At 36.8% G+C, this 12172-nt stretch overlaps 1 protein-coding gene across 2 annotated transcripts in view; it reads left to right on the top strand.

Annotated features, from left to right (window-relative positions):
• Positions 1-3219, top strand: part of Cdh11 (cadherin 11) — a 164585-nt gene extending 161366 nt beyond the window's left edge. For both annotated transcript variants that reach the window (XM_085682073.2, XM_085682074.2), the window contains exon 13: positions 1895-3219. In XM_085682073.2, coding sequence (XP_085538199.1) covers positions 1895-2391 — 497 coding nt within the window. In that variant the 3' untranslated portion in view covers positions 2392-3219. The remainder of the gene's footprint in view (positions 1-1894) is intronic.
• Positions 3220-12172: the final 8953 nt, after the last annotated feature.

Below are 12172 nucleotides of genomic sequence, written 5' to 3'. Positions count from 1 at the left end.
AGAGTCTAAGGAAGGTCATGATGAGCATTTTAGTTTCTGTCTCAGGACTGTAGGGCAGATTGCATCTCTAAGATCAAAGGACATGGGAGACAGTTGTTGTAACTAAAGAATTTGTTATCTGAGTGAGGCTTTGTCTAAATAAACAAACAAGCAGATAAATAAATATATAATAAAAATGGATGGAGAAAGATTCGGGAAAATGTAACAGAAAGAATAATCACTGCTGTGATGAATTGATGATGGAATAAGAGAAAACTCAGCCATCAGAAGCTGATCTCTAATTATTTGCAATAGCTATCTGCATGCTTCAGCTGATGGTGATGCCTGTGAGTTTCTCCTGTAGTTGCTGGTAGCCCTCACCAGGTGCTCATGCCCTAACATTTCAGAACCAATACGTGTTACGATAAAATTTCAAATCCAAGAAGTTGAACATCGTTTTATATGCTTACCATTGAAAGAATTAATAGGACCACTTCCATAGGAAATTGGGAGGGAAGTTGGTTCAATAGTTACTTAGTGTTGTCTGGGATTCAGACCTTTTGGAAAACCCTGAGAGATAGAAAAAGATGTGCTCAAAGTCTCTATGTTGGATGAATTTATAGCTTCTCAAGGAAAGAATTCACAATCAAATAGAGGCACAGAGTAGATTTTATGATTGGGACATGAGGTTCTATAGATATAGGTTAGAAAATGCCTAACATTGCTCAAGAACAGCAGACACATATTTCTAGAAAATGTGCATAAATTTCGAAAGCAGAATTTAACAGCTAAGGAAAGAGACTGGATTGTATGGGTGTTCCAGACAAGATGAAAGACTATCTTGGGACTTAATACTAGGCTGAATTAGACGCATAAATGAAAATACAGTAATAAATGCTATGGTGCAGAACTCAATCTCATGTCTGTTACGGGATACCAAGAAATATTCCCTAAATTAATGACAAACACAAACACAAATAAACAGCAGCAGCAGCAACAACACCCCCCACTAAGCTAAACAAACAAACAAACACATAAATGTGAAAAGGAGTGTTTTGGGATGATGACTATGCTACATATAAGTCATGGGGCTCTGGTGATATTGAGAAATCCGCAAAGTGCAGTCTCTCATCCTTAATCTCAGAACTGTGTAAACTCAAAGAAGCCCTCAATCCATTTGCCAAATGCAGCTGCAAACCCTGTTTTCCTTCCTGCTGAATGTGTGGGAGAGTCTTCCAACAAAAGATTGGTGGAACTTCCTGATAAGAGTGGGGAGGACACAGAATCAATAAAGAATTAAGAAGTGTCTAGAGCTCTGTATAAATGGTTGCTTGCTCTCACAAGTAAGTGCCCAGGCCTAATGGAATTCCTTTCTTTCCCAGAAATGACAGGATGGCTTCTCCTGCGCTTTTAAATGACACTGTTTTTATGTTCAAATAGGTAGTATATTTTTCTTTCTTAGAGTTTTATAGCTGTCCTCTTTCCCATCCTCTATGATAAGGTTTACTCTGTATTATAGAGTAGAACCTTAGGACAGGAGGCTTTTTTTTTTAATCTCAGAAAGTTTAAGTTCTGAGTTCTCTGAATGTTCTAATCCTAATCTAGGGGAAAACAGCGATGCTCATTTGCATGAAGAAAAATGAAGCAATAATTCTCACTGATCTTTAAGAGGAAGGTCAAATAGCATTGGGATTAATTTGTAAGGCATTCAAGATGATTCCAACCTGTCAGGTCACAGGGCATGATACCCTCAGGGCAGGTGGCGCATGTAGATAGAGGTCAGTTTGGAGTTCTTGGTGAGTTCTGGAAAAGTGATAGTTTTCTCACCATTCCAGGTTCTGAAGCAGAGCCCCTCTGGGAAGAGTAAGCAGGGAGGCTGGGCTTAACCTTTGCTGACTTTTTTTTTTTTCTACAGTCATTGTCGTATTATTTGTGACTCTGAGGAGGCAAAAGAAAGAACCACTCATTGTGTTTGAGGAAGAGGATGTCCGTGAGAACATCATAACTTATGACGATGAAGGGGGTGGTGAGGAGGACACTGAAGCCTTCGACATTGCCACCTTGCAGAATCCTGATGGTATCAATGGATTTATTCCTCGCAAAGACATCAAACCTGAGTATCAGTATATGCCTAGACCTGGGCTGCGACCGGCACCCAACAGTGTGGATGTAGACGACTTCATCAACACAAGAATACAGGAGGCAGATAATGACCCCACAGCCCCTCCCTATGACTCCATCCAAATCTATGGCTATGAGGGCAGGGGTTCTGTGGCTGGGTCTCTGAGCTCCTTAGAGTCTGCCACTACAGATTCAGACCTGGACTATGACTATCTACAGAACTGGGGACCTCGCTTTAAGAAACTAGCAGATTTGTATGGCTCCAAAGACACTTTTGATGACGACTCTTAACAATAATGATACAAATTTGGCCTTAAGAACTGTGTCTGGCATTCTCAAGAATCTAGAAGATGTGTAAACAGGTATTTTTTTAAAACAAGGAAAGGCTCATTTAAAACAAGCAGAGTTTTACAGAGAGGAAACATTTAATAAAACTGCAAGGACATCAAAGTGGTAAATACTGTGAAGTACCTTTTCCCACTAAAAAAGCAAATATTGAAGTTGTTTATCAGCTTCATTAGAGAAAAACCACTTGGCACACACAATATTTAAATGAAGGAAAAGGCTACGGTGAACTTACAACGAAGGGAAATCGTCTATGTGTTCTGAACATCTAAGTCTCTCTTATTTTATTTTTTAATTTGTCAAAGAAGCTTCCACAAAATTAGAAAGGACAACAGTTCTGAGCTGTAATTTCGCCTTAAACTATGGACACTCAATCTGTAGTGCATTTTTAAACTTGAAATATATAATATCCAGCCAGCTTAAACCCATACAATGTATGTACAATACAATGTACAATTATGTCTCTTGAGCATCGATCTTGTTACTGCTGATTCTTGTAAATCTTTTTGCTTCTACTTTCATCCTAAACTAATACGTGCCAGATATAACTGTCTTGTTTCAGTGAGGAGCACCCTATTTCTATGTCATTTTTAATGTATCTATTTGTACAATTTTAAAGTTCTTATTTTAGTATACATACAAATATCAGTATTCTGACATGTACGGAAATGTTACAGCATCACACTTATATTTTATGAACATTGTACTGTTGCTTTAATATGAGCTTCAATATAAGAAGCAACCTTTGAAATAAAAAAAAAGATTCTTTTTTAATTCTGGGTTTGATTCTTAACATTGAGAAAAAGGGTTTCTAATGATCCATTTATATTTCTAATTTAATTGTGATCTTTTAATAACCCTATTTATGATCTGTTATAGTCTGCTGCTTTGTTTGCTTATTTAAATCAAATATGTTCGAGTTTTTTAAGATAAGATTCTGTAACTTCATGTAAATTATTTTTTGTACATTCTGGTTTTACATTCTGGCTTTTCCTCAAGTATAACTTCTGAAGAAGGACCTTAGGGATCTAGACTAGCTTATGATTAGCCTATGATTTTACAAAGTGTTATATAATATGCATTTAACCTGTGAACTCATATTATGAGAGACAAATTTAGGAGGATTGTCAGACCTCTTGATGTTCTAGATATAGACTTGATACCCTCCCTTGAACATTGTAGAGTTGGAAGAGTGAATAGTCAAAACCGACACTACTCTGGTTTCCTTTATGTAAATTTTATTAGGATAAAGTAAGATGACTGGCAGTTGAAAGCGCTCATTTTTCCTCCTGTAATTTTATTTTGTCTTAAGATAATCTGAAACTTCAAGTCCTCATGAGTGAAAGGGAATTTTCCTTAGAGACCTTTATTTTAGAAGATGCTTTGGGCCATGTGCTCACAATGAGATCAGGGACCATGTTGAACACTGCAGGCTGAGGCCATTTGTTCTGTGCTATGTCACAGTCATCTGCAGTCGCCTAGTTTCCGGGGGATTGGAACTTCTGTGAAGGACTTTTCACTTGTACAGTGGACCAAAGGTCCAGACAAAGCAATACTTGGGGAGACAACACACAGATTCACACTGCAAACACTTCTCCTTTCATTGAAACACACGACACACTTTTTGTTTCTTGGATTGTGGACAATTTTGATTATCTTTTTTTTTAACTTTATTATGGTTATTTCATGACTCCCTCTTATATACTATTTTTTATGGCTCAGTCAAAATACATAGAAAAAGAAGTGATTTTTTTCTGATGTGCTCACTCCTTGTTTACTTTGCATTGAAATCAAATCAGTTGAATATAATTCAATGGGATAAACTCACTGGACACTGCCACCTTGGAATCCTTTATCCCAGGAAGAAATGTGCATTCTCAGTACTTGTGTAATTGTTGGTTGTGTTCAATTTTTTAGATAGACTTTGTAATCCAAAGAATATTTTGCTAGGTTTCTGAAGATCTCCACCTGAATTTGAAATGACTGAACAACTCTAAAGGAAAATGAACATCACTTACTCAGCTGCAAGTCACCCCATACCCACCATGATCCATTTTACTTATAGAGCAATGGAGTCAGACCAGAGATGACAACTCCATTTCCACATTTTTATGTCAAAGATCTTTTTTCAGGATTGTCTACTTTTCAATAGTTTAAAAAAAAACTTGCTTTTCTTTTTCTTTCTCCTTTTTCTTTTCTTTTTTTTACTTTAAGGCTCTTAATGTTGTAGAACCCTCTAGAAGCTTGGAAATAAAATGTCTTTCCCAACTCATGGAATCCTTTTTTATTTGGAATACGTTGCCTTGAAAGCAATCTTATCTGAAGCAGCCCTTCCTTATTTGGATATAAAGCAATCACAGCTTTAAGAGATTGACACACACATACACGGAAAGGAATGCTGCTCTGTTCTGCTTGTCCTTGCATAATGGGTACAGTATTGTCTTAGTCTATCATTAATTCATTCATTCATCATTCATCAATTTCCTGATGCATTCATTCACCAAAATCTAGTGTTGGATGCCCTGCAGTAGCTACTTCAAGCTGTAAAATAATCCTTGCTACCATTTTTTACATTGTTTATTCTTGCCAATTATAGTCCAAAGTACCTTTTTAAATTGTCTTCTGTTCACCTGTTTGATGTTTTGGTCACCCACCTCTGCAAACAACTCATTGCTGAGGGATGCAGTGTATGATGGGGTAAGAGATGATAAGACAGAGTGTACGTTCTTTACAGCTGTTATGGGCAGAGATCCTGAGGATGATGTGGAAATATGAATGCAGATTATATCTATTGGGGAACTTCTTAATGGTATTGATTCATAATTCCCAGTGAACACAGCTCTCTAAGTCGGGTGGAATGTGGTTTAGAGTGTTAGACACTTCCCTACTTTTCTAGTATCCTTACAGTTCAGTCAAAAGAGACATAGAGCAATTGGGCTGCTGAAGAAAGAGTGCCACACGTTATGGGACAAGCAGTTCAGGGCAGATGAGAAGCGTATATGTTCTGAAACAGGACTTATATCTTTAGGAAGTTCAAAATAATATACCCTGGGATTGTGGAATTCTGTCCATCACAAATGGAGGAGAGGAAAGAGCTTCTTCTGTTCAAACACTGCTAGGCAGATCTGTGCTGCTGTTGGCTGTGACTTGTAAGACTGACTTTTCACTCTTGTTTTTTTTCTTCACAGAGAAGCGACAATGTTATTTTGTGGAAATAACTCAGGTCACTGGGCTCCATAAACTTAAATGCCCTTTTTGTTTTCCCAAAAATTTTAAATGAATTTTGATTCCTTTGCTTTATTGTTCTATGAGGCTGAGACTCTGTAAATCTCTTCAATTTTGTCTTAGCCCATCGTTTTGTCAATGCTCGGCGAAGCAACCACATTGACTACTTTTTAGTTCTCATATAGATAAAATGTGTTTCTCTTTACATGATCAGTTAATGGTCAGTTTCCATCAGTGCTCAATCATTGAAATTACTTTTTTAAAAGCCTTTATTCCTTGGGCTCTCTGATCATCTATGAGAATGTATGAAGAAGGCAGTATTCTTGTTTTATTGTCATGAAAGAAAAATAAATATTTGCTATGGATGACAGCACACCATTATGAGTTGAAAATCCCTTTTCTAAAAAATTTGGTCTACTCTGACCTTGATACCTGAGTCTATTATGAAAAAAAATGAGATTGGAGGAAAGAAGTTGCATTAAATTTAGGGAGTCATTTGAATTACAGATGTAAGAGCTAGGATAGTGACGAGCAGGAACTTTAAAGCACAAGTGTGTAGCACTAGCTAGAGAAGCAGGGAATGTGCACAGCTTGAGGAAATATTAAGTGGGCACTCAAACTCAGCATTTTCTTCTAATTGGCTTTCATAGTCTCTCCCAACTTTAGAAGAACATTTCAATTAGGATAGGGTCCTCTTGTTGTCAAGAGCAATGCAGATTTCACTTTTATTAAGATAGTTAGTACATATAAAATTGACTTTGCATATAAAAGACTTTGAAAATTAGAAAGGGATTATGACATAGTATGTTGCTTTTTCCTTAATATTGGAGAGACTTTTGAAGTCTCTTATACTATGGGAGTCATGTACTAACATGTAAGCACATACCTTCTTTCTGTGGAACCTGAAAGCATGTGCTACAATGATGGACATTGCAGTTTAAAGGATAAATATGTCCCCAAGTGAATGACAGAATTGACGTGAAGTTTGCATAAGAGAGAGTCTCAGCTCTCTCACATTAAACAGGAGTCCCATCCTTTAAATTTAGGCAGAAGAAGTCACTGGAAATGGATGTTCCTAGGAATTGGTAGGTTAACAAATACATCGAGGATGAGAACGTGGAAGGAGTTGGAGACTTCCTCTCATTCATTTGCTTCATTTATTATGTGTAGTTTAAGAATATACTGGCATTAAACCTTAGAGGACTCAGCTGTCTTCTAGGTCCAAAGTGGCTTAGGAGGCAGAATTGTGATTTGTGTTGCTAGACATTCTATCTGTAAATTTTAAAATTACAAAATCAAATAGAAAGCAGAGCAGTTAGATGGCCTATAGGTGTTCATATTCTGTTTCATAGAGAAATCTGATGGTTCACATTTTTATGGAATTAAAATATATAAAAGCAAAGAAATTTCCTCACCAGAGGTCCTGCAAGTTTTTGGTGGGGGAGAGAACACTTGCAGTCATATCCTTAAGTGGAAAGTCTTTGTCTCCTATGGCTGAAGAATTACTCCATTATTTGTAATGACCTTCAGAAAGTATTGGTCATAACTGGGATTTCTCTCACTGGTTCAGAGGCAAAACACATTAAGGCTCAGGATTCATAGGGTTCAATTCTTTAGCAAAAGTTTAAATACAGTCTATCCCATAGCAGATGTGATTGGCTTTCAATCCTATCTATAAAAAACATCACAACATATAATACCTTGGTGACTTCAGGTGCGTATCTTGACCTGTCTGAACTTCATTTCTCCAAATGTATGTTATAAATAACAGTATCTAGATGGTCAGTAGTGGGAAAAAACAAAATTAGCAAACTCCTGTCTCTTGATCTAAGAATTCCCAGGATTCACTAGAAGGTAGAAGTTGCCTTGTAAAATGCCTTTATTTTTTTATCACCTCAGGCTCTTGAACAATGAGAGGGAAGATTCACTCCTCGGGCATCTAGTTTCCACCTGTCTTTATAAATCAATTCATTTTCATTTTTTTTCTTGCTCCTGAATCTAAACAAGTAACAGATGTCTGTCTTGACCCAATCATAGATTGGTTTAGACAGAGAACTGACTGACAGTGCTCCAACACCAAAAGATAAGAAGAAAGCAACAAAATAATTACTTTTTCAGTGGATACATGGAATTTTGTGTAAGCTAAGTAGTATAATACTGCAAAAGAAGAATATAAAATCACTATTAAGTATTTTTTCAGACTATAAATTGACATGTCTATGAAACACACACACACACACACACACACACACACCTGTGTGTGTATGTCTGTGTGTCTCTGTGTGTGCATTGATGCTATCCTTTCTGTGAAGAAACATTTAAAAACATTTGAAGAGGAAGTATTTATTTTGCTCAGTTTCAGAGGTCAGTTTACGGCAGGGAGGATGTGGTATAACAGAATAATTCATGTCTCAGCAGTAAGAAAGCATAGCAGGAGCCACAACACGAAAGGATCAGGGAAAGACAGAGTCCCAAGGATACATGCCTAGTACTCTACTTCCTTCAATAATGCTCTACATGACATAGTCTTATGTCCATATTTGCTAGGAGATGTATCCATCCAGGAAATCAGAGCCCTCATGTTAGAATGTATAAGAAAATACACACACAGACACATGAATAGGTGGGTTTCCCTAACCCTCCATGCATATTTTAATCCACTGAAATTGACAATCACAATTACTTAGGGCAATTGGATGAGAACTATGTATCAACTGATATTTGAAATTTGATTGCACTTGTCAAGAATAGCGCACAGTTTGACAACTTCAACGTAAGTAATTTCATGTTTGATATATTTTTGCCTCATTATTCAAGTAATGGTGCTGGCTTTTATTAGACACATAACTCTTCTCTAAAAATATTTAGATTTTTAAGACATACAATTAAAATCCTATTTTCATTGCAAGTCTAATGAGTTTAACTATGATACTTCTATCATTTCAGCACTTGGAAATTTCTAATTATTGCTTGCTTTGTTGATATTTCCCTTACTATAAAGTCATAACTCAGAAAAAGAAGCATGGCTATGTTTTAAACTATGACTAGCAAATTATTTTTATTCTCATGATTAGTAAACAGATGGTCAGTTTGATAAAACCACCTAAGGACATACTTAAGGGTATCAAGAACTGCTAGAGTGCTCTTATGGAATACCATTTAACTTTTATTTAAATTTAAGTTTTTAGATTATTGACCCAGAATAGATACTGAGCAAATATTAGAGACAGAAACTCAGAGATGGGAAGATTAAGGGAAATAGGAAATAAGTTAGTCATTTCATATACTTTGTAGGGCAGCATTTAAAGCCACCAGAATGGCACACATCTTAGTTTGTATAGGTAATTGTTATTTTTTCTAGCATTCACATTTTATTAGTACCATAATGACATCATGGAATTCTATGATACAGAACTGAAAAATACACACAAAGTCAAACAGTACTCATTGTACTGAACAGGTCTGTGAAATCTGTAGGATTCACAAACCCTTGGTGGTTCACGATTTTTGAGTCTCCTTATATCGACACGTACAATAGGGCGATATAATCTGTTTGTGAAAAGCTTTCAAAAACTTACAAGAACATTGACCTAGAATCGAAAATGTAAACAAAATGTTTAACTCACTGCATAAATGAATGACTGCATTGCTTCATTATTACATGGGAGTTCTGCTGCTGTAAACCAGATCTCTCTATTATTGGAAAAAGAGTTAGAAGAAAGTCTCAGATGCAAAGATGAATTGAGGGGCCTTTGGCATGAAGACTCTGATTCGATAGTTGTAAGGAAGAAAGATGAATCCTGTCATTTGTTGGGAAGGATGGTCACTCCAAGAGTTCTCTTGGCTCAGAACTACTCTCTAATCCCATAGTCTAGAAATCTATCTCCAAGAAAGAGTGAACTGTGGAAAATCTCCATCCTGGGCTCCAGTGGTTTTTAAGTCTGAGATGTGTCTGTTGCATCACTGGCTATTGGAAAGAAGCAGCAGTAAGTGACATTTTAAACAGAAAGCTATAGTTCCCTATATTAGTAAGGATAAGTGGAGATTTTACAGAGCTGTCCTTCCATGTGCCAGTCACATTTCCCTTCACAAGTTCTTCCTCTGTCCCCTAGACCATGCCAGAGTTATCTTATAAATGGCAGTTTCTGTCCTACCTGGTCCCACAGTCGTTCAGTCCCAAAAACACACACAGAGGCTTATATTATTTATTAACTTTTTGGACTATTGCTCAGCTTATCACTAACTAGCTCTTACAACTTTAGATAACCCATAATTCTTATTTATGGTTAGTCATATGCCTTGGTACTTTTTCTCAGTAAGCTATTCTCATCTTTTCCCTCTGTGTTTGTCTGGTGACTGACTCTCTGCCTTTCCTCTTCCCAGTATTCTCTTAGTCTGGTCTCGCTGCATACACTTCCTTCCCAGCTACTGGCAAATCAGAAATTTATTAAAACAATACAACTGACAAAACTTTACAATGTATAAGAGCATTATCCCACAGTATTTCTCCGTCCCTTTTTTTTTTAAAAAAAAGAACTATGAATCTAATCTCATTTATTTAGCTTTTTTCCTGATCCTTATTCATAACAACTTGTACCATACTCTAAATAAAGAATAACATCCATAATCCATTTTGGGGGAATGTGAACATAGTTTTTAAGACTACTTCCTGCTGGTTTGGGACAGTGAAAATCTTATGGGGACATAAAAAATATTTAGTATTATCATCAGTTTCTAACTGGAGTATTCTGTGAGGCTTGATCATCTCAGCAAAAGCCCCAGAAGCTGCTTCTGGATGCAGAAGTCAGAAGAAAATGCAACAGAGGTTCTCTGAAACGTTGGATCATGTGGGGTATCTCTCCCAACTAAAGAGTTTTTAGGGGGTCTTCCTTGATCAAACCTTAATTTTCTTAACCAAGAATGAATCCACAGCCTCTCATTTCCTGAGGAAACAAAAGCAAATTTCTTCTCCATAGTAACATACATTTTGATTTAAATTTTGAAGTCAAGGCATTTAAAAAATGTATAGGTTAGATTAAACCAACAGAATTTATAGTCAAATATCTTTTAGAAGCTGTTGCTCCTTCCCTAGCAGTCAAACAATTCAAAAACAATACAATAGCACACAGTATCCAGATTCTCTGTGTATTTTCATCTTTATGTGGCATTTTTTTAAAAAAAATGTTTTTTTTATTTTTAATTTTTGGTTTTTTGAGACAGGATTTCTCTGTGTATCTTTGGCTGGCCTCAAACTCACAGAGAGCCACCACACCCAGCTACTCTATACCTTTTTTTAAGGACTTTATCTAGTCCTTTTGCTTCTCTCTCCCAAACCTATACATATTTTTAAATGCACGATAAACCTTTTAGAAACTTTATATTTCCTCATTTAAATCTGTTTTTATTGTATATATCCATATTTTTCTTAACACTTGAGTCTTTAATCTGCTAAGCATCGTGGCTAGGAGTAAAGTTATGGCATTGGTGCCTGGCTCTGTCCCATTACTTATGTTCCTGAGAGTCTAGCTTTATAGTGGAGGTACAGGTGGGAGTCATATTTATTGACACAACTGTGTGGAGTTTCTAGGCCCATGCCATCACCAAGAAGCATACCAGTGGGTGCTTGTAAACACCATTTATGTGCTTGATGACAGAGCCTCTTAAAAGAGATGTGACATATTTGTCACTAATTCTGAGTCAGGAAGGCTCTCTTATAGGATCTGTGCCTCAGCTTGCCTGTAGCACACAGAGCCCAACAGAGTAAATGCTGCTACAAAGAAGAGATGCTTAACTCTGTTCTTTTCTGTCTAAATTCCCTTCCCATGCTCTTTCAGGTTTTATGTGGATGTTGCTGCGGGAGCTCCTTCCACTCCTTCAGCTAATAGCCACTGCTTTTTTAAAGAGAGAGAGAGACCACGCCCCAATGGGTTGGTATCTCAGTGGCTATTGGCTGAAGGAGCAGAAGGAGCTCCCACAGCTTCTCCCCTTTTTGTTTAAGTAAGTAAGCCTGCTACGAAATTATATACAATAAGTACAAACCTACGAAATTATATACAATAAATACAAATATCCTATTCTAACTAGCTTAAGTCTTGTATAACAAATAACTTGGCCAAGTCATGAGAGGAAAGTAACTACATTTATATAATCCTCAACCCCATCGAAGATCTGAGAAGGAAAACAATGTTACCTGTGTAATTAGGAAGTGCAATCAAACAACTTCCAGAATATGTAACAAATCACCGAGACAACTGGCAACCTGGACAAACACCCAAAGTCACGTTTGCAGCGCTGAAGTAACCAACTTTGGCTAAGGCCCAACGTAACTGACATACCATTTTCAAAGGCAAGAAACTTTTCAAAACTATCTTACCCTGTCTTGGCAGGATATGACAGTCCTGTTTTATCCATTTTCGGATACTCTGTAACTCTGTCAGTAGTTGAGGTATGGGCATTTCTTTACCCAAAGGCCAGTTCTGCCAAGAAGAAAGGCTCCAGGTGG

Source organism: Myodes glareolus, chromosome 22, assembly GCF_982192425.1.
Source record: "Myodes glareolus chromosome 22, mMyoGla1.1, whole genome shotgun sequence".
Classification (NCBI taxonomy): domain Eukaryota; kingdom Metazoa; phylum Chordata; class Mammalia; order Rodentia; family Cricetidae; genus Myodes; species Myodes glareolus.
This window is presented reverse-complemented; position numbering and strand designations above follow the sequence as displayed.